Source organism: Ictalurus furcatus, chromosome 13 (assembly GCF_023375685.1).
Source record: "Ictalurus furcatus strain D&B chromosome 13, Billie_1.0, whole genome shotgun sequence".
Taxonomy (NCBI): Eukaryota; Metazoa; Chordata; class Actinopteri; order Siluriformes; family Ictaluridae; genus Ictalurus; species Ictalurus furcatus.
In genome coordinates, this window is record NC_071267.1 from 16,231,471 (window position 1) to 16,259,415 (window position 27,945).

Here is a 27,945-nt window from a genome sequence, read left to right on the forward strand (position 1 = left end):
GGGACCTATGAAATCTAACACACTAAATGTCTTGTGTCTATAAGATACATGTCTTTACCTTCTGCATTATGTCCTAAGCATATGCAGACTTTTATATGTGATGTGCTTGTTTCTTTTTTTTTTTTGATGAAGCAAATTGAATTGAATTTAGAATTTTTCTTTCACAGTTTCAGTGATTTAGTCATAAAATGGTTATGTACTTGATATTAATATTAAGGGTGTTTGCAGATAACATGACTTTCTGTGACTGACAGCTGTCATGTATAAAAATCTAGAAAATGTCCTGCAAAAATCCTGGAACGCTTTCTTAAAAGCAGTGAGAACCCTGAACTTGATTTCGGCCTTATTTCTGCCTTACACACTGTGCCCTTTAAAAAGTCTGATTGCTCTGCTGGCTTGTGGAATAATTTAAGTGTCTTTTTCTGCATCAGGTACATGGACTTTTTCCCAGTGCCCTCTAATGTGAGCACAGACTTTCTATTTGAGAAGAGTGCTAATTACTATGACACCGAGTCTGTCCCAAAGAGAGCCGCAGCACTGCTTCCCAGAGCCAAAATCATAACCATCCTCATCAACCCAGCTGATAGAGCGTATTCCTGGTACCAGGTGTGTGTGTGTGTCTGTGTGTGTATGTGTGCATGTGCAAGTCTGCACAGCTGTTCTGCATCGACACCTGCCGTCTTTGTTTTGTAATCACTAACTCTCTCGTTCTTCTGCTCTGTGACACATGCAAACACTCGTGTCTGTGCAGCATCAGAGGGCTCACCAGGATCCTGTGGCTCTGAACTATACATTCCAGCAGGTGATCTCTGCAGGTTCCTCCTCTCCTGCAGCACTGCTCACTCTGCACCGCCGCTGCCTGCAGCCGGGATACTACAGCAGCCATTTAGAACGCTGGCTCCATTACTACCAGCCCAGTCAGGTATACACACACACACAGACGCACACACACATACATACTAACACACATGATGCACAAGGATTCACAAAGATCATCTGTGAACATTTCTGATTAAAAAAAAAAGGAAATATATTTTCGTGCTTTCGTGCTCATGCTTTGGATACTACAGCGAATGATCCTTTACAGCTCGTGCTTCGGATACTACAGCGAATGATCCTTTACAGCTCGTGCTTCGGATACTACAGCGAATGATCCTTTACAGGCAATTTGCAAACATTCACCAAAATATAAAGTGCAATACTTACGTGTTCTGGATATGAAGCTGGATCACGAACAGTTGGTATTGATCCATCCTTAAGAATCAACTTTTCAGCTAATCCTCATTTATATTGACCCTCGTTCACAAAACAGTTTGGTGTAACATGATTTGAACAAACATACACAAATTTAGCTTTTTTGGGGGCACATTTCCTTCAAAAATAAAACTTCTCCACTGCGTCTTCACTGACTCTGATGCCAGGAGTACATGAAGACTCTTATGTTCATTCTTATAGCCAACAACAGAGCACTTACAAAGCTTACAAAGCTGAGGCATTCTTATCACTGTAGCTGCTCCAACGCAGCGAACATGGCAGACTGTGTGGGACGATCTATGCTAATAGGGCAGAGTCCGTCACCAGTCATGGGTGGGGCCTGTTCCAATGTGACATCACATTGGTTAGAAAACACGAACGACTGATTTTGAGACACTGTTTATGATTTATGCGGAATATAAAAATAGGAGTGGGTGGATTTTTACCATTACAGGGTTATTGTGTGCACACACTGCCGACACACTTTTATGTTCAAACACCATGTAAAAGTACATTTTGCATAATAGGTCTCCTTTAAGAGAGTTTCATGAGGGATAAAAATAAAATTGGGTCATACTGAAAATTTTTTTTAGGCAAGCTACAGAAATCTTAACTGTGTGTTAATCCACACACACAACAGAAAACTGATTTTTCCCACGTAATGGATCTGGCTAGTTTCTTCATTTCACGTTCCTGTTTATATTTTCTGGATTGAAATTTAGGTCCGCTCTCAGACGAAACAGAGCTGCTCAGCTCTGCCTGTTTTTCTTAAAAGTCAACTCACCAAGCACACATTAATTTTATAAAGTTAGTTGGAGAAAGGGGAAGGCTTGTCAATGAGCAAATTTACATGTACACACTAATTTTATAGCTGCAGTTTGATAATCAGTTGATTAGCTAGTTTATATTAGTAATCTAAACTAGTAGTGAAGCAGTATTTTTATTGTTGTTCCCCATAGTGAGCTGAGAGCGTTGCTCTTTTTTTTTTTTTTTTAACATTAAGTAGCTTGTAGTTAGTTAAACTATTTTACAGAGTAGAAACTAATAATATATTATGTATATATTTAAACACTATATACAGTGTAACATTGTATATTTCTAATCTAGCTGATTAAAGCAGATTTGACTTAAGGTTACTACCTGCTAAAAAAGTCACTCTCAATATTTATTATCTACAGTATATCATAAAAAAACAAACCCAATTCATTATTTGAGTTTTTATGATACCAAATCACTCCTATTTCTATGTTCTACTTGTCTCTCTTTTGAGCTTTTTCTCTTTCTGGATGTTTCCACACATACAGATGTAGAAAAATGAAATATATCAGATTAATGGTACGTATGTGTGGAATAACTTATTTATCCATGTGTATTAGCCAATTTCTTAAAATTCTTACATGAATGAATTATTTGATGAAATTTCTTGAAATATGAGTACAGCTTTAAGATGATTTACGATATTGTCATACTGTTTACATGGCCGTTTGAAATAACGTGTCTTGATTGGACTATTAGTGTGTATGTAGCTTGGGATTTGTCTGACAGGCAGGCAGAAGACTGCAAACTGCTCCTTTAGTTTTATGGCCTCCCGAAACAGCTACTGAACCGTTATAGTGAAGGTTGGTTTGGGTGACTTGTCTTTTGCTGGTCTGTTTGTAGCTTTTGATTGTTGATGGACTCCAGCTGCGGTCCAAGCCGGTGCAGGTGATGGAGAGCGTGCAGAAGTTTCTGGGTGTTACACCCTTCTTCAACTATACTCAGGCACTCATGTAAGAACAGCCATTACTATTAGTCCTACTGACGAGTGAATCTTTTCACTTTCATTACAATTTGAACTCTGTATGTTCTTAGGCATCATCTAAACCTATTTTACTGTGTGTGTGTGTGTAGGTTTGATGAGAGTAAAGGCTTCTGGTGTCAGAGGCTGGATGCAGGCCGAACGCGCTGCCTGGGCAAGAGCAAAGGCAGGAAATACCACGATATGACCCCAGAGGTAATTTTCATTTATCCTGCATAAATGCTTTATATCCGCCTCAAGACTAGGAAGCTTTTAAGAAGACATTAATTTTGAATATGACTGTTTTATTACACTAACTCATTTATTCATTCTTTGAAAAGGTCTGAGAACAGAAGTGCATTAATCAGGTCATAAGCAAATGAGACCGCCTAAGAACTGAAAGATTTGAGGGTCATGTAATAAAGTTTTAATTACACTGCTAATTTATCAAGTAGACTAACGACTCTCTTCATAAACTTGATAAAAAAAAAAGAAAAAGCATCAATGTGTTACTCGTAACTGTATTTGTTCATTATTAAAATCTTGCGGCTTTAAACACAGGACTCGAACAGCAGGCAGCTACACTCAGAAAGTAGAACAGGAACCTGGTACAATGCAGGACACTCACATCTCCATCTATTTATATCAAGATTTATTGCACACACCTTATGCCACCTTTATCCCAAAATACACCTGTGCTAGAGAATCAGCGTGTTTCAGCGTTGCTGTTGACCTTTTCTTCTTAATGTACTTGTGTTTGTGTTTAGTCGCGGGCCTTTCTGTCGGAGCATTACAGAGAGCAGAATGTGGAGCTGTTGAGGCTGCTGAAGCGCTTGGGACAGCCTCTGCCCAGTTGGCTCCGGGATGATCTCCACAACGCCAGCTGGAGCTGACACCAAGAAACACGATGAAGAGTTGAAGCCCATATCGAACCACGCTCCACCCCGGGGCACACAGGGCCGTGCCATTGCAGGACAGAGGACAGTCGATTCTCCCTGTGTCCCAACACACACACTGCAGGTCCAACCAGGACAAGTGGACGCCTGCCGTGTGTGTTAGAGCTCAAACCCGGCTTAGAAGGGAGCTGAGAATCAGAGTTTGTACACTTTGAGGAGGACTGTACACCTATTTAATTGCCAAGATAAGGACATAAGAGCTAGTTAGTTGCATTTTGGATAACTGACAGAGAAGCTCATTCATTTGCATTGTGGGAAATGGTGTTTCACAATGAATCCTTCGGCTAATGAGTTGAATGCGCAGAGTCTCAGAAAGGTCAGAACACTTAGCGAAGTGGTTGCGAAGAAATTCACAGGCTGGTCGTAGTGAGCTTTTTAAATTCTGCCAAGCAGAGAAGTATTGTGTGTCACCTAAGATTTCAGACATTTGCTGATGTTTAAAATTGTCTCAATTTGTAAATGTCAGAAATAGATTCTGGCTGTTTCACAACCAGCTACATACCACTGAACTAAAACATTCCAGGGCCAGAGTATATATGGCCACTGCACTTTTCAACATGGTTTTTATATTAGATTTTCAAAAGAAATGAAGTAGGAATGTTTGAACTATAAACCGAGTTGAGTTTTGGGATCAGTAACTGGCTGGCATGTTTCCCAGTCTGATCGGTCACACTACCAACTCACTCACATGAACGTGTTTGAAGAATGTCAAAACCGTGCTGATGACCAGATATGGTTTTGTTCCAGTGTTTAATGTAATGAGGTCAGCAGTGTTTCCGACATAACTTGCCATCTCTAACCGTGCCAAACTAAACTGCTGGTGCTCAAAATGAGGTAACCTTGCCAAAAAAAACCAGATGTGTTGTGTCTGAGACTTGCCAATGAGAGTCAGGCTGTGTGTATGTGTATGACTGTGTTTGTGCATATAAGTGAGAGTTAGTTGCAGTAGCTGCACTGTACATCAAGACTAATATATTCTTTTGTCTTTGGTCAACTTGAAATCAGGTAAAAATGCACATCTGCAAATAAATGCACACGACAAAGGCGCTCGGGCGTGTCCACTTCCAGTTCCTCCTGTTGTGTGTGTGGAGTGACGTGAGTGAAAGGAGACTGAATGCGTTATCAGTCTTGTAGCTTGCTTTATCAGATAGTAGGAGGAGTGCAGAGACGAAACAGTTTGATTAATTGCTTGCCGAAACGAGAGACTCGGCCTCCATTTCAGGGCTCTGGGGTCTAGGCAGCAAGAACGGCCCTTAAATAAGTCTGCTCCATTCCTTTGGGAGCCCCAGACAGTACACTGTGTGCTGACAGGTAGACGGAGGAAATGTGTGTGTGAGTGAGAGAGAAAAGAGAGAGAGAGAGAGAGAGAGAATATGAATGAGTGGGACAGCAACAATCTCTATACAGAACCTCTTTTTGGGCAGAGAAAATGCGTCCCACTACCGCATAATTAAGAATAATTTCTTCAGAAAGTACATTAATTGATTTATATATGCCAATATTTTAGTTCCTTAATTTTCATAAACATTCTCATTATTGGAAAACACTTGGCAGGAAATACTGCAGATTTATTCACTGAACAAAACTCCAGTGAAGATCTTCGAGCAATCAGACAAGCATTCAATGGTTGTCAGGTCATGGTTTTATTAAATGTATGATCATGCAAAATCCAGCATTCATATACGTAGCCCAATAGTATACCATTACAATGCAATAGATTTACTCAGAATGAGGGGAGCATACAAAGCTGAGTTGTTGTTTCCTTTTTTTGTTACTTTTTTCATTTTTAAATATGGTACATCACCTAGTCATCATTTCCAGATGGAGGGATTTTCATGTCAAGAGATGCAACAAGAACAATTTTTTTCCTATTTTTTTTTTAATCACACGGCAGAGAAAATATTCACCAAGAAAAGAGAACATGCATAATCATCATATTAATTAAGCTGCATATTTGGACTTGCCTTGGATTGGATAGGATAGGAAAGCCAGAAGGTGCTGGCACAGGGTTTTGTTCCCAGCTTTACGAGGAGGGACCTCTGTTCTAGAAATCTATCTAGCCTATCTATCAGTTAATGTGTCCTCATTTGTTTAGTTTTTTTGATCCATTTTCTTTTCAGTTCTACAAAGTTAAAGTAACTGACAACATACAGAAAAAATAACCTCGCAACTGGTTTTAAAAAAAAATCATATAATAATATAATAACAATAAAAATAAAAAACTGACTTGCCCAAGCATGGAGGCAATTCTCCCAAAAACAAAGACAAAACAAGCATCACTAAGAGGGCTTTGTGATGAAGGTGACACACACATACACACTCACACGTGCAGAGTTACAGTGCCGATATGTACCAAAGCCGTACACATGTACATACACAGACTGACAAATCTTTCATCATAGAAAATACACGATCAGCAGGTGGGCTCATGGGATGGATTTGTTTCAGAAAACTTTACAACACACGGCTGTTTCAGAACGTCCTACTCAGATCTAGTGCATGAACTGGAGTGTGGTGAAAAGGAAACGCATTTTTAAAATAACGCCTGTCACCAAGATCAGAACAGGCCAATTGTGCTGCGATGGTTTCTAACAGCCAGTGCCTTAAACCCTGTATTTGAACTATATATATACATTGGACTCCAAGGAAATGCTGGAGGGATTAATAGGTATGTTATGTGTGTGCAACACAGCTTTGAGAAGTGAGTGAACAAACTGGCGTGAACCACAAGTACAACAGAGTTGTGTAAGACAGAGTGATGACACATGACCATGAGGAGAACCGCCACAAACATCCAAGAAGGGTGTGATTGTGTGCATGTTCTGGACAGGAGTTGTATCCACACCCACATATGCACTTCCATTAACCTATGGACGTCCTTCATGTGCCATTTTGACACAAATAGGCTAGTTCTCTCTCTGCACACTAAAATTCCAATCATATTTCCATAAGGAAGGCAGTGTGTGACTGCTATGCTGTGCTGTTGGAATGGGGTTTCGATCAGCATGTGTATGTGTGTGTTCCCCTTTTGCACCTGGCTGTGTACAGTATGAACTAGGGTCTCTGTTCCAATGACTAAAGTGAAATTTTATACAGCGACTCTACGTCTAGCATTTAGTGCCGTTTCTATAGCACTATCTCTGTTCACACGGGCTCTCAAACACTCCTCAATATGCACACAGTTAGAGGCGGAGCAGTCCTACCTACAGTAATATAATCAGTGGTGTGTTTAATCACATGTCCATACAAACACATGCACATAAACACACATTAAACAGAGTCTAATCATTTGCTGCACCTTGACGGTGAACCTTATTTCACTTGATCTCATTTAAATATAGATTTGCAAATATATCTTTACAAGTGTATTATGTTAAAAAGGTTTTAAAACTAACCATAAAAATGAATTGCTCAACACAAAATACTTTCTGATTATCAAAGACGGAAAAAAAAGTTCCACATAAACACAATAACACAGAATACTAAAAACCCAGAACCACGCAAACCTTCCCACAGACCTTAGTTTAAAAACACAAACAAAACAAAATATTATAAACCCAAAAAAACAACAAAAAAACCAACAAAAAAAAAAAAAACAACAACCAAGAAACACTCCTTTAATTGCCTAAAGACTACACTTTGGTGCTTCTTGATATGAAGTACGCCTATAATCTCCAGAATTTTAGGACATTCTTGATTAGTGGACATTGTTTACTTAATTCTCTAAATAATTTGTATCCAAATTCTACAAAGTGTACGAGCTGGAGGATTTACATTACACCTATTTAAACTTCAGCCGTTCAAGGCAAAGATTTCTATCTTGTGTATCGAACCCTCCCCTTTACACCCCAGTTGTATTTTACTTACATATCAATGCTTTACAAACTCCGTTGTAGCTTCTAGCAATTTCTTTTTTACAATATACAGTATAGTTATGAACTCATAGATCAGTACTTACAAACACCTTCTGGACATCTTTAATGGGCAAAAAAAGATGATTCCATGGGAAAAGACTAGACAGCGCCCCCGTGTGGGCATCATATGCATGCACCGTCCCGTGGGCGGGGCCACAGCCGCAGCCGGATCCCAGTGGTCAAAGATTGGACAGGTAAGGTGGTGTTGACAGTTGGACTGGATGTTATCGGATTTCTTCAATAGCGTGTCTGTAACTTGCTGTCGTCCATCCGGCCTCTACATGCCCATCCGGCTACAAGGAACAAACACTCCCATCATTAGGAATCCAGGCAACCTGCAACACAACAACAGAGTTCATAAAGCTATGGAAGGACATGTATTTGACTGTGTGGAATGTGATGTGTGGTATGGATGTGCGTGCCTTTGCCCTGCATGCTTCACTGTAAGGGTGCAGCTGGTGCTCCTGAGCAGTGGAAGTGCACATTGAGCCACTTGGCATCACGGCGGTGCCACACGCGCGTCTCCTCAGACTGGCAGGTACGCGGGCGACCCTGACTGTCGATGTACTGCGTCAGGCGGATGTAGGCGATACACGCTGCATCCTCTCCAATCAGGTGCACATGGGGGTTCAGGATAGTGGTGTGCACTGGCTTATTGTTCTTACTCAACACTAGATCAGGCACAGCCATTTTCACACATTAGGCAATGAAAATTAGGACAAAAGTGGAATTTATTTGTTCATATATCTGCTAACTTAAAAAAAAAAAAAAAAAAAAAAAAAAAAAAAAAAAAAAAAAAGCTATTATCTAAGAATTAAGAAATATTATAACTTACAGTTCTCAAAGTAAAACTTGTGGAAATCCATCCCTTCCACCAGGTTACCCAGAGCTTCCGGCTCAAACGAAGTCAACCCAGGGTCACAGATTCTCCTAAAAGACATTTAAACATTTTCAATTCTTATTCATGTTGTGTCTGTTCAGTATTGTGTCACTGTGTTCGTGCCTCGCTTACGTGTAAGCCTCAAAGTCTCCATTGTTCACGGCCTCGATTAGCTGCTCAGTGATCTTGATAATCTCTTGCTTACGAGCTACATAGCAGAAAAGAAAATGAGGAGAAGGAATGGAGAGTAATTTTAACGCTTCTCCAGAGGAAGACACTGATAACTATGTTCCACTACAGCTTGGGGATTATGTGTGTGTGTGTGAGAGAGAGGGGGAGAGAGGGGGGGAGAGAGAGAGAGAGAGAGAGAGAGAGAGAGAGAGAGGGGGGGGAGAGAGAGAGAGAGAGAGAGAGAGAGAGAGAGAGAGAGAGGGGGGGGGAGAGAGAGAGAGAGAGAGAGAGAGAGAGAGAGAGAGAGTGTGCCCCCATGTGAGTGCATGTGAATTAGTACATTTGTAGAAATCCTGCCTAGTAAAACTCTGTAGCCCCTTTAACTTGAGTCAGTCCCTCCTCCTCATATGACAGAAGTAGCCCTACACCCTCAGTGTGTCAACAGACCTACTCTGCATGTGTATGTCCGTCCTGAACTCCCCAAAGCACTTACACTGGGCTGTGGCCACACTCCTGCCCCCCTGAGCTGAGGCATGAGGAACAGACTGAGCACGCTCTAACTCTGGGCACGAGGCATGTCCTGAACTGTTCCACGCCATGCGCTTTATGTCATGCACCACAGCTGCAACACACAACACGGACCACAACGCCACTCAGGTGACAGCAGAAGATATGCAAAGGACCTGCGCCCACACTGGTTATAACATGCAAAATCAGCTGCAGGCCAAAGCATTTAACAGAATGTAGACTGCCTCAGGTTACTGCAAGCCATGTGACAAAGGATACCAAATACACCATCGTTAGAAGCACACAGCAAAAAGCAATGCATTATTAATCCACCATAGCCAAAGGCGGCTACAGATCATGAACGACAGAAGAAATTAATGGAGAAAAAAAAAAACATAAAAAGGTTAATGAAAATTCTGAATAAACGTTAACAATTGCAAAAAAGTGAAAAATGAGAGATGTTGGGAAGAAAAGATGCAATATGTTTGGACTGCACAATATTTATATTCGCTTTCAATACTGATATTGCAGATGCACTCTGACTGACCTCAGATGTTCCTTATAAGTTTTCTGTCTGATTTTTTTGATCAATTTCATTGTGGCGTTGATGTGGCCATAAACAAAAAAAATCTAATACTGTTTAAATTAATGCAGGCCATATTTCAACTGTTATACATAAACAGTTTGTTTAATATATTGCGAGGGATCTCATAATCCCGGTGTATATTGTATGTTGATCAATATCGTGCAGCCCACATGTTAATAGAGACATCATGGTAATTCAGCCAAAGGAGGAAGCTCTTTAATCAGCCTTCTTGTTTATTAAAGGCAACAGAATTAAAAATTTACACTGACAAAAAAAAAGGAAAAAAAAGGAAAAAGGAAAGGATGAGACCGGAGGATGGAGAATGTGTTACATTTCTAGCACAATTAGCTTTGAACATGTAATCTTTGCAGTTCTGCTGCATACAGATCAATGCAATGTTATTTGATTTGTACAGCACTTTTGACAATATATATCGTCTCAAAGCGGCTTTACAGAAATCCACATGTATGCGATTCGTGACATTTTTCGGCTGAGCATCATATTTATATGGTGGCCTCGGAAAACCCTTCATTTGGTGACATCTCAATAGTTTGTACTATATTATAGCTCTGAAATCTACAGGCTTCTCTGAACTGAAATATATCTCTCGAATACAGTACATCTCTTCAGCAGGTGAAGCAGGACCATGACAGACCATTTTTTACGAAAGGTTTCGGATTGCAAACTGAACTGATTCATGTGCATTGTGCTTTGGCGGGTAACTACAGTTGCGGATGGAAGTTTACATACACTCATCATGAACATGAATCTCATGGCAATATTGGGCTTTCAATAATTACTTTGAACTGTTCTTTTTCTGGGGCAGAATGATTGTACAACATACATCTTTTAATAAAAAAAATGAATTTGTTTCAGAAGTTTGAATTTATTTAGGGTTTTCTGTAGTCAACACAAGGTCAAAATTATACAAACAGGGTTAAAAATGTACATACAACACACCTAATATTTGGTTGAATGTCTCTTAGCAAGTTTCACCTTGAGCAGACACTTTTTGTAGCCATCCACCAATTCTGGTTGGATATTTGACGACTCTTCTTGGCAGAATTGGTAAAGTTCAATGGCATTTGTTGGTTTACTGGCCCTGACTCGACTTTTAAGCACAGTCCACACATTTTCGATAGGGTTGAGATCAGGACTTTGGGAAGGCCATTCCAAAAGCTTAATGTTAGCCTGCTTTATCAATTCCACAACCAGCTTTGATGTGTGTTTGGGTCATTGTCCTGCTGGAACACCCAATTGTGTCCAAGTTTCAAGTGTCTGGGTGATGGTTTGAGATTATGCTGAATAGTTCTAAGGTAGTCCTCCTTCTTCATTATTCCATCCACTTTGTGCAATGCACCAGTTCCATTGGCAGCCCCAGAGCATAATGCTACCAACACCATGCTTAACAGTTGGTACAGTGTTCTTTACTCCTCCAAACATACCTCTGATCATTGTGGCCAAACAACTCAATCTTTGACTCATCTGACCATAAAACTTTCCTCCAGAAGGCTTTTTCTTTGTTCATATGGTCAGCCATAAGCAAACTTAAGACGGGCTTGAAAGTGTCGATTCTGGAGTAGGGGCTTCTTTATTGGATGGCAGTCTTTCAGTCCATGGCAATGTAAAACTCACTTGACTGTAGACAGTGACACTGATGTTCCAGCAGCTTCCAGTTTATGGCAGGCCTGTGCCTTGGTGGTTCTTAGGCTTTTCCTGACCATCTGAACCAATTTCCTCTCAGCTGAGGGTGACCGTTTGGGACTTCTTCCAGACCTTGGCAAAGTGGCTACATTTCCCAATAACATGTACTTGCGTACAATAGTTTGAACCGATGATCTTGGAATCTGCAATTGGTTAGAAATGGCTCCAAGAGACATTCCTGACTTGTGTAAATCTACCATCCTCTTTTTCAGATCTGCATTGTGCTCCTTTGACATTCCCATAGTACTGTGCATTGGTCAATCCAATGAGTGCTGCCAAACAAAGCCTTTTTATATTGGCACAGAGAAGCTGCCAATATATGGTCAAGCTGTGGTCAATCATGATCACTAAGAGGAAATTAAGAAGCCTTGGTCTTGTCAAATTAAAGGACATTTTGGAACTTTCAGCACCACTGAATTAATAAAGTTTGTATGTTTGTATGTATAATTTTGGTCCTGTGTTGATTACAGAAAGCCCCAAATAAATTAAAACTTGTGAACCAAATTCTTCTTCTTGTTTTTTTTTTATTGAAAGTTTATTTTTATTATGCATGTTGCATAATCAGTGTGCCCCAGAAAGAAAAAAAAGTTTAAAGAAATTACTGAAAGCCCAATATTGCCATGACATTAATGTCCACGCCAAGCGTATGTAAACTTAATTTTTGATTTCTTGGAAGGTTGACGTGACAAAATATGTCATAGGCAGAAAAAAACCTCCCTCTTTTTTGGAGATCTGCAGTTATTTCAGCCACAACAACATTATCGGGTTTTCCCAGACCGCCACACATTTTATCTCTAATGCCAATGCCATCTATCTTCAGTCTGATGCTAATAAAAGATTCCTCTAGAACTCTCACATAACTGGAAATTTTTACTTTGCTTTACTTTTGACTCGTAATCTTGTACACCTTCAAACATTAGCATTCAATGATGGTTTTAAAAATAAGTCACCAAGTTCTTGTTATGAAAAATGGTTATGTCTAGAAATGAAGATATGCCACGCTGTCCTTTTGTCTCATACTCACCATTTTACCTTAAATCCCAAATGCAACAAAGATTACCATTTTAACTTCACTGATCCTGCATTTACACAGCGCACATAGCACTAATTCTAAAGCTCCAAGACTTTCAAGACTATCACGTGAAGAAAATGTTCATTAAAACTATGTAGATAAGTCATATAAAAACCAAAAACAACCATCCATATTCTAACAAATACCTCCTACCTGTAAATGGTCTTGTTTTCCTCTTTCTACAGAGGCAAAGATTCAAGGTTCAGAGTAAAAAGATGATGTGGTTGGAGATCATAATAAATTATTGATACTCTAAAGATGAATTTTATTCACGTAAAAGCAGCACGAAACAGCACAGGCAGAGTGGCATCACATCAACCATGAAAATTAGCGACTTAATGCGTTACCCTGTGGCAAAAAATACACGACAGAAAGCCACACACAAAAATACATCTGTCTGAAAAGGGTGCTAAGGGGTACAAGGTGCCTGAAGGAAGTGAATCTTTGACTTCGAAGTAAAGTCAAACTGGAAAAAATAGCTATGGGCAGAAAAAATCATCCAGACTTGGGAGAAAAGTGAAGCAGGTAAGAACAAATGGAAGAGAGACATCACAGATGTTCAGAAAGGAGGACGAAAAAGCAGAGGAGACTGAAGGGGCCTAAAATTGCATGGAAAAGCTGAAATGGGCAAATTACAGCATGATCACCAGTAGCAAGTGGAGAGGAGAAAAATCAGGAGGAACATGGCATATGCACCAAGAGTTTTGAGAGGGTAGAGTAAAAGAAGAGCACAACAAACAGCCTGATTCGAGGCGGAACTGATCGGTGGTGGTGGTGGTGGAGTGGCTGAAAATGCTCTGAGTAGTGAGTGGAAGACTTCACACACTGACCACAGGGGTGGAAAAAGTCTGGAGGATTATGGGAAAGGGGCGAAAGATGCTGCGTGGCAGCTGAGGATTGTGACTTACTGGCTGGTGGGCACTGTGGTGATGCCACCAGAGCGGGCGGCTCATCCCCGGCACTGCACTGACTCATCACCGCACTGTCACTGCTGGCTCCCTGAGCACTCTCCACTGGCACGGCCCCAAAACCAGCACAACACACACCACCGGGAGAAAAACACACCAACACACACTCACTCTGCTGCAAGTTTATCAATATTACAATGACATTACGTTCATAAGGTGCAGCTGTAGGACGACGCCTGGATAAAATGGTTCTATTAATTCAGCCTTGGCCTAATAACACCACAGACATTCTAAATAGCCAGTGGGACTCCATGGTAATCACATCAGCATATTCTGCTCTACGCACAGCTCGCTCAATCACTGCGAACTAGCACTGCTGAAGAAACAGCGTCTAGCCGGCTGTGGCGTGATGCAGCAGTGTTAGTAATCACAGCCATGAACTTGGTGAAACCTTTCCCTGAGCCTCCTCTCCAATTTCCTGTCCTCATCACTTGAATCAAACCTCTGATTTGACTGAGAAGATAAAAAGGCTCTTCAGGTTAGAGGTAACTAAGGAGAGGAAATGAGTGAAAAGAGCCTCAGAAGTGGAGTTTGGAGCCTTCGAAGAGGACCATGACCAAGTTCTTACAAAACATGATAATGTCACAGCACACGTCAGCTAACAGAGTCAAAACATGCACACGCCTATACATACAGCATTTTACCATAAAAATACAGATGGCTACAGAATACTCTCCAACAAAAAAGAGAGACAGAAATGCAGATGATTACATGAGCGTACAAAATTCAATCACGTGATTAGGTTGAATTGTGGATAGGCCCAATTCCCACTAGATATTACTTCTCACAAAGCTGACTTATTCAGTAGCGTCACAGTCATGCTTATCAGCATTCCTTATGCATTGATGCAGATTGTGATCTAGCTTTCCGATACTTACTTTAACCTCTCTCCTGTCTGCGCAGTTAAATAGCTTCATTTCATGTAATACATCAGTTATGCATGACAACCATGTGATCATTAAACTTAAACTTAGAAATAAACTGCTGCATTACAGGCTTTTATGGCTAACCATTTGTGCGTGTGTTGAAAATGAAAAACGATGGCTATGGCACGGCTTGACAAGGAGAGAGAGAGATTCCCGTTATGACAACAGCACTGATCATCATGAGGCCACAGTGCTGGAGGCATGCTGAAAAGAGCAGAGAAGGGTTGTGTACCTTTCCTACCTTTCATATCCTCTTCCTCATTGGTGTTGCAGCTCTCTGTGGAGCCCTACAGAAAATCATCGATGGAGAAAACAATTATAAACATTAGAACATGAATATTTACATGATGATCACATACTAGTATAGACAACGGTCTTTTTTCCCCCTAAAACATGGCACTGATTCCCATATTAAGACTGACCTTGGTACCATCTGCTGGGTTGTGCACTACTGTAGTCTGTGGCTCCTGTAGGGTTTACAACAGGAAAGAACAATTAGGATTTGGTCACCTTTTACCAAAAAGATGTATACCACAAAAATGCATGCTACAGTTAAACTTTGATGATCACATGCTTTTATCGTCTGGAAGAGATCACATGCTCACAAGACAAACTAAGTCATGGTGATGCAATACCTGTGTGGTGAATGTTGTTGCATTTCACTTTCATGAAAATATGATAAAGAGCTTTCGGACTGCATTCCAAACCAACACAAGAAAAGAATCAAAGTCTATCTTGCATGGACTGTCACTGTTCCATGCAAGACTGAAATTTTTTGCCACTAAAGCCTTTTCTGATAAATATGCTGTATGTTTCAGTCCTGAATGTCTGTTGTCAGCCCTGTGATGGTGTTCAGATTGACTGCAGACCTCTAGTGGGGAGGGTTAACAGCGTGCTTTAATGGTGCATGTTGGAGGTCCCAGGATGCTCATCGCTCAGCTCTTTAGGCAGCGTGTACAAGCACAGACCATTTCAAGTGTCAATTCTCTTTCTTCTGCCTGACCCTGCAGGATGCACTGCTCTCATCTCAAGACATTCGCTCAAAGTTGGTTTACGCACCTTCAGCTTCTTCTAGCCCCAAGTGAGTGCACACTGTGAGTTTTGTCCTTTTCTTCATTTAACTGACAGAAAACTTCCATTACAGACCAATTCCCAGTGAGCCTGGTGATGAAACAGATTTGCTACAGGACACTGCGCGACCTACATCATTTAACTGCATGAACATTTTGGAAGTCAGATAAAAGCATGGGGATGACTTTAGAGAGTCATCCAAAGGATGTGTTGAGGACCTATTACTGAATCAGATATAACATTTACTTCCATTAAAGTGTGTAGGTGCACAAAAGCTTGTGTACACTTTTACCCTAGACAAGAAATCCAGATATGACATTGTAAATGCCTCCAACCTTGCACACATCCGCCCCCTCCCCAGTAAACCAGTGCTGCATGGGCTGTATTTGCAGATTAGAATGTGACTGGTTCGTACATCGCACGACATAATAACGCTGAGTACTAACTCATATTTTGCCCTTGTGCAGTGACCGTTATTGCACTTTGCCCAATCCTGAAAGGATATGCTGATTTCAATTATACGTGGCTAACAGAAAACCCTGTATGTATTAGTTAGAATGAGTGAGCTAAGCTGCCATGCCACGTTATGCACATATGATCTACATAAGGTCGAGAAGAGAACAGCAGGACACAAAAAGCCATACCAAGCCAAAGTTAAATCATAACACGCTTATAAAAGAAAAGAACACCATGAAAAAATGTACAGCAGGATTGCATGACAGGATACAGCTGGACCGAAATCAAACTAGCGTTTGGATGCTCTAGAGGCATCTACAGCACAGCACAATGGGTATAGGGTAAAGGTCTGTTAAATGCAGATTAAGGTACCATTGGTGTTGAGGAGGCCATGTTGCTCTCCTTCAGGGCACTCACTACAGCACTCACTACACTGTTTTTAGTGTTGTTTGTCTGGGGCTGCAGCAGAGAGGAGACATACAACATTTTCCCATTCAGACTGATGGATGACATGGGATACAATGGTCATGGGATAGAATAAAACATTGAATTATTACACTGACAGGGCATTTGCATGCGTGTTACTAAACTTTTTGATGAATGTCCTGTGTGGGTAAAAAGTATATTTAGAACCTTATATCCTTAAAATGATGAGATATACATAACCATTAAAATGTTACATTCATTGAATCATTAGTGTACAACATTTTATTTAAATCCTATATGCATATAAAGTAATCCACAATTGCAACTAGTAGGAATTTCTTATTCATATATGAGGCAGTCTGGGAAAACCCATCAGATGTTTTTGTGCCTGAATTCTGACAACAAACAAAAACAAAACAAGACAAAAAAACCCCCACCTTTTTGCCACTTAAGAGTCAGTGGAGGTAAAGACAATCAGTCTGCATGATGAAATCTAAATTTCTGTGACCCTCCGCATAATTTTCAGAATTTTCCCTTTTCTGGGGGTAACCAGACTTTAAACTGCTACGACGTCCACATGTTTAAAAAAACAAACAAACCAACAAAACAACAACAACAAAACAAAACAAAAAAAAAACAAGGAAAGCTTGTAGAACTATGCACAGTATGTCAAAATTTCACCGTGTGAAGGGTTTTCCGAGACCACCACACATGCATAACTATTAATGATGTACTGCAGCTCTCTACTTAGTTTCGAAAATGAAGAATCAGTGATCATTTCAATATCTTAAAATGCTAATAACTACTAATAATAGCGTCTTCTCTTACCTTACCACCATCTGATTTTTTGTTGAGTAAACTTTTGCACGCTGTGAAGAAAGAAGACAGCCTGAATAAGAACACACTCAACAAAATCCAAGCAGCCACAGTGCTCTTTCTGCCCATTTCATACAAACTGCTACTGAAGCTTAGCGTGCACCATTTACTCAGTTATACGGTTCAGAAGCTTTCGGGTTTCGTCACTGGTTGTTTAGAAGCCACATATTTGTAAATCATCCCTATTATGCAAAACCAAGAATAAAACCGTACTTCATTTGAGACTGCATTTATAATGAAAGAAAATCACAGCTAATGTAGGCAATTGATTTCCTTTAAATGGAGCCATGATTTTGCCCAGCCTGATTTAGAGGTCTTGAGGCAGTGGAGTTTTGTAAGCCTTGACACCGATTGACTTCTGAGCTAATGACATGGTGCACATGGGACAGCCTTTAAAAAAAAATTAAATTAAATCGATACTGCTGTGACCCTTTCAACAACACCACACTTACAAAGACCCAGGTTAAAAAGCTCATGTTGGAAGCCCCGTTCATTTCCTTACCTTCCATAAACAAGTGGAGAGGAAGAATGATGGGGAGAGAAAGGTAAGATTGAGAGAGGAAAAACAACAAATCAATACAGATGCAAATACGAGGGCACACAGAGCAGGAAGGCGGCAGGCGTCATTTGTTTCGTGGGCCTGCTGGTGTTCCATGCTGCACTCAATATGAGATGAAAGGTGCTAGTGGTGGGTGCAATTTACCATACAGCCAGCCATGCAGTGTCAATAAAGTAAACCAAAATGCTTTATTGTTTTTGAACGAGGGAAACAAATTATTCAACTGTCCTCCATTACAGTCACTGCTCACTCCTTTCACCATTCACAGTCAGAAGCTGGACTGTTTTCACATATCCTAACTTTAACAAGACATGAAAGAAATGTCCTAAATTGTTTTTCTTGGTTTGGATCATAAAGTCACCAGTTACAATCAAGTAACTTAATATAATTCTTCTCAAATCAGGCTTTTTTTTTTTCCTCAAGCTCAAAAAGTGCTACTAGAAGATCGTTTGAGGGCGTTTTCACACTTGACCTTTATTCCGGAGACAGTTTAGGTTGCTTGGTGGAATGTGACAACTGTTTGTCATTCCAAGTGTGGTCCAGGGAACAGATCTTGGGTGCACCTGTGAACTGTGGTCTGGGGTTACATTTACATTTATTCATTTAGTAGACGCTTTTATCCAAAGCAACTTACAAATGAGGAAATACAAGCAAAGCGATACATCAAGCGGAGAACAATACAAGTAGTGCTACCATGCAAGATTTACAGTTGAGTTATAGAGTAGAGGTATAAGAGCCAGACTAAGTTGTTTTGGGGTTGTTGTTTTTTTTTGTTGTTTTTTTTTTAATAATGTGCGGGTTGGCATTTTAGGGGTCAGTTAAGTGCTCACGGAAGAGGTGGGTCTTTAGCTGTTTTTTGAAAATAGTGACAGGTTAGCTTCAAGACTGAAACAAGGCTATTTGCTCCTAGGGCTAAACAGCAAATAACAGAACTAGTTTGACTTGTTAGTGGTGTGTTACTTCCTGTTTCAAATTTCACAGTGGTGGAGAAAAAAAATGGTCTGCTGAGGGGACGGAATGTCTTCTAGATGAATGGAGTAAAGAGGGCAATACAACAAGATTATCAGAGTACTTAAGTCACCAGTTTCTATAGAAAGGCTTCACCCAACCTGTTCACAATTATTGTGGTAATAGAACAGAAACATTTCTTTAAATTAAATAAATATGAATAAGAACAATAAAGGAACTGTCCATACTGTCTCCCATTTTGCAAACAAAACTGCACATACAGTACAGCAGAAGATCTGCATAGAATTTCACACTTCACAGCTATAAGGAAATTATCTGTGCGAAAACAAACATGTGGTGATGCCCTCTACCAAAACAAGCCCAAAAATCAATCCTGGGTACAAGTTATTATTCAGTATTTAGGCCAAGTGTGAAAATGCCCTTGAAAGGTATAAATGGTTTGTTTGCAAGCACTGAACCAAAGAAGACAGCATAATCTGATTGCGGCAAAAACCTGAGACATGGGTCAAAATCTGTCAAGCAGCAAATTCTAAACTGTCAGCAATCAGTTGATCTGTTAGTAAAGCAAAAAGCTCAAGATGGAGGAAATATAAAAGATAAAGCCTGATACTGTGTCTCTATTGGTCAAGCATCTAAACATGTATCCTAATATCTGCAATAAGATGAAATTATACAGTCAAACACTTACTGGGTATGGTTGACAATTGGTGGAAAGAGTTGTGACTTGATGACTCCAAAGTAATTAATGCCAAATCGACACCACAGTAAAAGTGTAACTGATTATCTAAGACATACCTGTAGTATAGATCTTATAAAGGCTAGCCTTTATTGTGGGAGAGATAAAGCATCCAAAGCATTGAAATCTCTCAACAAACAAATACTACAATTAATAATATTAATCATGTTGCAAAAGTCTGTTAATAAATCAGTGATACATCAGTATGATAAAAGAAAATACAGAAAACTGTGTAAAACAAATTTCCCCTCTGTTTTGGGGTGGCTATTACTTGTGTGCTCTTCCATTCCCTCCTGACTAGCATGAACAGCATCGTCTGTCTGGCCTCCAGTGGGCCTTCTTTCATGCCGACCACCTGGCTGGCACGTGCTGGCACCATGCACCACTCTACACCAGGTCTGACGGTTGGCAGCAAGCCAACCCCGCTCCTGCCCATCCATGTAGCACACCCCCGCACTCTCAGCAAGGGGGTGGGGGTGAGTGTTTAAGGGAGTGGAGGGGTGGGGGTGGGGGTGGGGATGGTGGGCTAAACAAGTCTGCTTTGGCAAGGGATGAGAGATTGCAATCTGAAAACTATGATCTCAGCCTCCATACTACCAGGCCTCTTTATTCTGTAGCAGAGGATATCTAACAGCTCTTTTAAAAAAAAAAAAAAAAGAAAAACAAAAAAAAATTTGGGGTGGGGGTGTAACATCCCAAAAAGGGGACTAAATAAAGCAGAGGTATTCACATACATAACAGATAAGTCATGTTGGCCGATTGTGAGCTGGCTGGAGACGACGATCACTATAATGAATGCGGTGAGGCAATATTGATCAAGACTCCTGCCTGGAACATCAGCGTTGAAATTCAAGTCATGTAAAAAGACAGACGTTTGAGGAGGGGGAAAGGACTTGAATAACAACTATTCAAATACACAGCGAGAACAATCCATGGCTGCAAGGTTAAAAAAAAAAACAAAAAAAAAAAAAAAAAAAACATTCAAAGTTCCATAGAGCTGAGGAGTGTTTATTCCTTATGTGTCCAAACACTATTTACAGGAAAGATGGTTTACATTTACAAGTGGCAGGATCTGCTTTTTGTCCTTAAACAATAAACAATACTGGATTAAAAGTTAAAGGACAGTGCAGGCTGAAGACCATGGTGCATGAGGACGGGGTGTATGGTGCACATGACTGTTATGAATGTTAATCTCGGTAAAATGGAAAACAGGCCACGTACGTGTATGAAATCAAGAACTTGGTCATTCTGGACCAACTGGCAGTGATTTTTCATGAAACTGAATACGTGTGTGCTTTTATGTGAGAGCAGGCATGGCAGGCGTCTGGCTACATGCTGAGTGGGTGGAGGAAAGATAGGGTCAGGTTTGTGGGGACAAGGTGGATGGGGCTATTTTGGGCCCCCCCCTGGTGGAGAGGTGAGGAGATGCACTCTCACATACCTTCCTGTGCAAGCGCGGCAGTGCTGGTGGTGGGAGCAGCAGGGCTGGTATGCTGCCGGCCCACTATTGGACAGAGAGGCGTTCAGTTGGATAACGCTACAGAAAATATGCAACCCCTGAGAGAATGTGACCTAACCCATATTCAAGCTCATTATACACATCTGAATTTGCCACAAAATACAACCTGTTACCCTGTGACACCAAAAACCAACGAAAAGAACCTGCCTTCACATTGAAAAAAAATGAGTAGGACATCATAAGTAAAAACCACATATGAATTTTTAAATTCGGTAGCAGTTAAATCAAAGATGGTTAAACAATTCATCTGTGTCCCCTGCAGAAATGTAGAGCTAGAAACAAGAGTCCATAACTTTTTAAGGCATCTATGCTCTCAGTCTTTCCAGGCCTTGAACTCCCTGATTGTACAGCTAGCTGAAAATACATCTTCGATTTTTCCTACTATTACATGGATACATCAGTTTTGTCCATGGCTTGTGCACCCTACCTGATCATGTTCAAGCAACAGAGACCAACCTGAAAAGTTTCTGGAAACCAGCATTGTGGTGAGGATGGCTCCCTGCATGGAAAGACAGAATGAGGCATGGGTTATGCTGTGCTACTAATCTGTTGAATTTCATCCCACTATGCAGGAACTAGAATAGAAATATACCTTCAGTTTTCTCCGGGCATTGAACTTGCGCAGGCACTCCACAGTCTCTTGCCGATGCATCATTGAGGCCACTGTAGACCGTTGCTGAACAGTAAAATAAAAAAATTAAAATATCAGTTTGATCACCAGTGGAAGTATCTGAAGTAAAATATATTAAGATTCAAGACCCTAAGAGACAGTGTTTGATTTTCTTCTTCCACTAAGGAAGGCATGCACAGCTCTGGAATGCCAGAATAAAGTATAATAAGGTTTTTGTAATCTGATTATATTTACCTCTTAATAACCTGAGCCTGATTTTTCAATATTCGACTAACATCAGAGTTTTGAGCATTGTGTGATACCCAATACTGATCTGCTCTTAGTAACCAAGCCAACTCTCTGCAAACTCCTGTTGCTAAGCTACACAAAATATCTCAGGCATGATGCCAACAAGAAGTCCAATCTGATCCAGTGTTTCAAGCCAGCATTAGTCCCAACAGTGATACTCAGTGAGACTCGAACTGCGCTGGACTCCAAGACTGCAGTTAGGCATTCCTGCTCAGATGTAGTAAGGTTAGAAGGCTAGACTAGAAATGGATCAAAATCCTGAAAGAATTTATGGCACTGCTGACTTTTTAATGGATTTCTGCAGCCGGCAGCTTGCGAGAATTATAGATCTTGGAAGCAATTACTTACGCAGACCCATGGGTGCTTGAGGGCCTGCTCAGCGGTGATCCTCTTGGCTGGGTTGATGGTCAGCATCTGGTTGATGAGGTTCTTGGCCTCAGGGGTGACAGTGTCCCACTCAGGAGAAGGAAACTGGAGTATTGCAGCGTGATTGATACAAAAGTGTTAGATATGCACTCTGCATGCATAGGAGTAAATTCATTGTGTGCTTTTAACACAGCTGTTAACAGACAAACAAAATATCTGACATGGGGGATAATCAAATCAGGAGTAGAGCAAGAAAGCAGCGGGAAATGATGTGTCATTTTGTTTCTTTATTACACCAACTATTGGATACGCTACGCCCACAGCTGGGGGTCTAATAAATGTTATTTTTTGCAAATTAACACCTCACTGAGACACGAGTTATTAGATTAGAGGACAGTGGTACCAGTCAGTCAATTCACCTGAAGCTAAATCTACATTTATATCTTGCCCACACACTACAACGTAACCTTTTTTAAAACTACAACCAGTTTAAAGAACCATACGTCATCATAAGAAAAAAAAATCTGCTTTTCTTTAAGCTGTGCATTCAAATTACAGTGCATAGATGTGCAAGTACACAAATGATCAATTCAAATTTTATTCATGTTTCTTAGAAATAAAGACAGACACTTGCACATCTGCACACTGAAGAATCATCCAGTTCTTCCCAGTAAGTCCTCTCTCTGCAATGCGTCAGGAAAGGCATGACAGGATCAATAGCTCTGGCACAGCTCTAATTTACACTCAATCAAAAATTAAGCAGCCAGCCTGTCAGACCACCAAGCCCCAGAACAGGGCATTTGTACCATAATGGAAAAAGATAACCTCATGAGCTTCTGGTCTCTGAAGAATACTTGCAGCCTGACTAATTACGACTGTTTTAGATCTACAACTATATATTTAACAATATACTGTACGTCCTCAAATTAAAAAACATGGAGAGAATACTGCTCGAAGTATTTAACCAGTATATTTTTTCCTAAAATCTCTAAAAATCAAGTTATTACAGCAGGAGTTGTCACAGTAATCCTGGACAGAATGCAATACTTAAAGGTACTTTCACATAGGCCACTGCCTATGTCTTAGTCTGTCTGAATCGAACCGTGGTGCGCCGTCCTCTTTGGTGCAGTTCATTTGTACAGGGGAGAACACTGTAATCGCCCCAAAGTAACTGGCTCAAGACCATCTGAGCGAGGTGGTCCCAGTACATTTCCAATCAAACTCTAGCATGGTTCGATTGCAGTGAGAAATGGATTCGATCCTGAATTGACCCAAATACAGCAAGGGAAACAAATATGTCATGTGTTTTGGGTTGGGGATAACATTTTCCTCTAGCTATGAGCTGCTAAAATGAGCCACAAGGAGCCAAAGGACAGAGTTAAGCACAGTGGAAATGCGATGTGAGCTGAAGATTTGGATTGATCAAGAAAAAGTGAAAAACAATGGATGTTGCACATAAAATGCTTTAGTGCTATTTATTTCTATCATCTCTAACATTACATGATATAACAGGTAGTTCCAATACAAGCAGCGTTCCAATAGCCAATAGTATATTTGTTATAACGGCATGGATTTAGTATAGCAGCACGGGTACATTTCACTGTTTGTATCACTCTGTTTGTCTGCGTTTGCTACAATTTCCAATTCTAGCAACAGTTTATTACAATGAAACAGTTACTACACTTACTACGGGCTGTCAGTCAGTCTGTGTGTTGCATGGCAACGCACAATGCTCTATCCAGCTCTGGCTTCTTTGGGAGCTATTTTTATTGACGGATCAAAAATAAACTAAGTATTTAGCAATACTGTAACTGAAATGTCAGTTAACTCAATATTCATTTCTTGTTTAAAGACCTGCTGCATAAAGGCAATAACACATTCACAATCATGCTGTTGTACTGAATATCAGCATGGATGTGATTGCCGCAGATAATCTGATATAGTGCTGATATTCAGTACAATAGCACTCTTGCTTGGGTGATATTTTTTTATTGACTGCTGCTTCGTGTTCTCTGTGCTCAGGTGATTATGATTTTATGTGTCATTGGCAAAGGTTTGTTAATTTTTTTCCTTCATCATATTTCTGAACAATAAATGAATGAGTTTCAGTCAAAGTTTTTTTTTTTCTTTTCTCTTTGGACTGTTTAATTATTTGTAGTGAGAAAATAAACCAATGCAAAGAGCAAACAAACTAAAAGAATCAATTTCACTCTAATTTAAAAGTGCCTTATATATACAGTGGCCTCTACTAATATTGGCACCCTTGGTTACTATGGGCAAAGGCTGTAAAATTTTGTCTTTACTGTTTAACCTTTTGATCTTTTGTTAAAAAATAATAAATCACAAAAATACTCTGCTCTCATGGATAAATTGTTAAATATAGGTGTGCAACAATTATTGGCACGCCTATGAATTCATATGAGAAAACTGTATTATTTGAAGTATATCCCCATTGATATTTAAAAATTTTTAGTACACCTGGATGACTAGGAACAGGAAAATTTTCAACCATGACTTCCTGTTTTACAGGGGTATAAATATGATGCAAAACATAGGCCAAAGTCCCTTAGTTACTCATAACATTTGTATGCATGTATGTATGTATTCAGGTTTAAGAATGTTATCACTTGTTATGTACTTACATCATAAGCTCCAGCCTTGATTTGCTGGTACAGCTTATGCTGATCTTCATCCCAGAATGGAGGATATCCCACAAGAAGAATATAGAGGATAACTCCTGAAAGAGATGGAGATGGAGATGTGTAAGATGAGCCAAAAAAAAAAAAGCATCATACAGACTTATAGTGCAAGAAAGTAAATAGTATGCAGTTGAATCAGATGAATTGTATTCTAGATACAAAAAAATAAAAATAAAAAACAACTCACCACAGGCCCAAATGTCCACAGGTTTACCATAAGGGTCCTTTCTCAGGACTTCTGGAGATAAGTAGCCAGGAGTGCCTGCAAAGCCTGTACCAAAGAAAATTAACAGAATGACCCATAGCTCTCAGAGGCACTTTAATATTTAATATTATTTAATATCCAAGGAAAGATTAAAGGCATAACATTTGGCTAATAGTAATTAACAGAATATTCATATTAGAAAAAGGGTAATGAAAAATAATTAATCATCAACAAAATCTGATTTAGGATTCTTGAAATAACCATACTGTCACATGACTTACTGTTAGTCGGCTATTACATGGGTAACGGAAACCATCTATTAATTGGTGAAAGCTTAACAAAGCTATAAACTGTGAGAAGGTGCGAATTTGTGATTTTATCATGTTCTTAGGCATGACACTAAGCAATATATCAGGCAATGATTAGGGAATTCTATTGATAGAAATTTGGTTTAGGTTTAATGGTTTTACTGGTTGAAAACCTGGCACATAAATACAGAATTCAGTGATTGTGATGCAGTCACATGTGTCGGTATATGAAGGATTTTACAGTGGCTTTGAATGTCAGATTTTAGACCCAAAACTTAATGAATCAGAGCTCATCTTTAAAGTCATGACCCTAACAGCAGTTTACATTTAGAATTTTAGCATTTAGGAATTTAGGATTCAGCTGATAACAGGCTTTTGGGCTGTGTGTTTCTTTAACATTTAATCTTCTATCACCTTAACGTATAATCCAGTTTAATTACTACAGAAAACGAAACTGACTGTAGAAGTATTGTATCATTTTTGACTGAGAGATCTCAAGGTCCTCTATGAGCCAAAGAATTAACACCAAGCAACTCTGACTGAGGATCACATCCTGTTACTTCAAGACTGGTGTGAAAGGAAATCACATGTCAGAAGTTCAAAGTAGTTTGTATTCGAAGTATAAAAAAAAAAATCTGAAAAACCCAGTGGCATGATAAAAAGGCCTCTGTTCCAAAATACATATGACTGTGCTAAAATAATACGGCTCTATACTAGTAGTATATGGCATTATTTAGTGCAAGTGTATGTGGTTAAGGATGTAGCTGAACAAACCAACTTCTAGAATGGTCTCAGAATTTGAATGGTCATTTCACTTTACTTAGTCATTTCGTTGGAAAAAAAAAGCTAGCAAGAGCAGCGGAGCTAAAGCTGAGAAATGATGAACAGAAGTTAAAAAATAAGATACGCTGTGTATGGCCTCTTGCAGGGTGTTGTATGCCAGCTTGGTTCCCTTTTACAAGTACTTCTTTATTCCAATAATTTCCTAGAATGAACAACCAGATAATCAGACAAATCTCAAACAAAAGCCACTGACATCTACTCCATATGCTCAATCACATTCGGTCAAAGAGGCAGTGACAGGGTGCAGGACACGTTGCAGTAACTATTGGCGATGGTCAGCCACTGATGCTCAACAGTGTCTTAAGAGTATCATGGTCCTTACACAGCTTGTGGGGACCTGAGCGAGGCTTTCCTCAGTGCATCATGAGTGAATTAATTTGGTGAACAAAGAGTTGCTCATCTTCATCTTCAGTAACCACTTTATCCTGGTCAGGGTTGAGTTGGATCCTGGGAAAGCTGGGGGCAAGGTGGGAGTACTGCCTGGAAAGGAGTATACTACCTGAGCTTACTATTACTACTATTATTACTGCCAAGCGGTTAAGGATAGGGGCTATGAAGCAAAAGAATCTGTATGGGCCAGAGATCAAACTCTTGAGTGGAACTGCCCACCTCTGGCACTGTATATGCTCAGCCTGGATTATTTAGTATAACTTGGCATATTTGGAGCACAGTCACTAGTCCCAGTTCCCCGCCAGTGTGAAACAGGTTCAGTCTAGGATCAACCATGGCAAGCGTAACAACTCCAATTTTTCCGTTTACATTTACATACCTTTCAATTTTCCATAAAAAGCTTTATAGTAAAAGATGATATGTCTAACAGCATCAGACATTATGTTTCTTACCAAACCATGCCTGCTGATCTCCCTGTACCTCAATCGCCAGTCCAAAGTCAGCCAGCTTAACTGCTGCTCCCTTCATCTTACTGGCCAACAGCAGGTTCTCAGGCTGTGCTCAAACAAACAAAAACAATTATTTAGCAGTTTACAATTACAGGATTCAAAAGCACAACTAGTGTAGATTATCGATTTTACAATCTTGAATACATTCGAATTGAATGGCCATAATCTGCTCATTAGGTTAAGGAGATCCATATGTTGCTCCTTCTTTATTAATGCTGAAAGACGGATACCAAAATTGAGCTCTTTAGAGATACCCTTCATGGTATGTGGGTGTGGCAAAGCAAGAGCCTGGTGTGTAGGAGTGACCACATGATCAGGTAAATGCCGGCAGGTGAAAATATTAGAATGCTCTAAATGTGGAAATCCTTCATATTCCTAC

General features: G+C 40.0%; 2 protein-coding genes across 13 annotated transcripts in view; one reads left to right on the forward strand and one right to left on the reverse strand.

Annotated features, from left to right (window-relative positions):
• Positions 1-5,034, forward strand: part of ndst2b (N-deacetylase/N-sulfotransferase (heparan glucosaminyl) 2b) — a 64,572-nt gene extending 59,538 nt beyond the window's left edge. For both annotated transcript variants that reach the window (XM_053639153.1, XM_053639154.1), the window contains 5 exons: positions 432-606; positions 752-922; positions 2,914-3,023; positions 3,145-3,247; positions 3,799-5,034. In XM_053639153.1, coding sequence (XP_053495128.1) covers positions 432-606; positions 752-922; positions 2,914-3,023; positions 3,145-3,247; positions 3,799-3,924 — 685 coding nt within the window. In that variant the 3' untranslated portion in view covers positions 3,925-5,034. The remainder of the gene's footprint in view (positions 1-431; positions 607-751; positions 923-2,913; positions 3,024-3,144; positions 3,248-3,798) is intronic.
• Positions 5,035-5,606: 572 nt separating this feature from the next.
• Positions 5,607-27,945, reverse strand: part of camk2g1 (calcium/calmodulin-dependent protein kinase (CaM kinase) II gamma 1) — a 74,947-nt gene continuing 52,608 nt past the window's right edge. Inside the window, exons 7-23 of one of the 11 annotated variants that reach the window (XM_053639156.1) lie at positions 27,510-27,612; positions 25,499-25,582; positions 25,255-25,349; positions 22,595-22,717; positions 21,920-22,003; positions 21,784-21,826; positions 21,250-21,312; positions 17,497-17,537; positions 16,615-16,701; positions 15,138-15,182; positions 14,948-15,002; positions 13,730-13,834; positions 9,446-9,574; positions 8,914-8,989; positions 8,737-8,831; positions 8,324-8,572; positions 5,607-8,236 (exon numbers count right to left, since the gene is read on the reverse strand). In XM_053639156.1, the coding sequence (XP_053495131.1) occupies positions 8,340-8,572; positions 8,737-8,831; positions 8,914-8,989; positions 9,446-9,574; positions 13,730-13,834; positions 14,948-15,002; positions 15,138-15,182; positions 16,615-16,701; positions 17,497-17,537; positions 21,250-21,312; positions 21,784-21,826; positions 21,920-22,003; positions 22,595-22,717; positions 25,255-25,349; positions 25,499-25,582; positions 27,510-27,612 (1,461 nt within the window). In that variant the 3' untranslated portion in view covers positions 5,607-8,236; positions 8,324-8,339. The remainder of the gene's footprint in view (positions 8,237-8,323; positions 8,573-8,736; positions 8,832-8,913; positions 8,990-9,445; positions 9,575-13,729; positions 13,835-14,947; positions 15,003-15,137; positions 15,183-16,614; positions 16,702-17,496; positions 17,538-21,249; positions 21,313-21,783; positions 21,827-21,919; positions 22,004-22,594; positions 22,718-25,254; positions 25,350-25,498; positions 25,583-27,509; positions 27,613-27,945) is intronic. The other 10 variants (XM_053639157.1, XM_053639159.1, XM_053639158.1 and 7 more) reach the window with 10 other exon arrangements.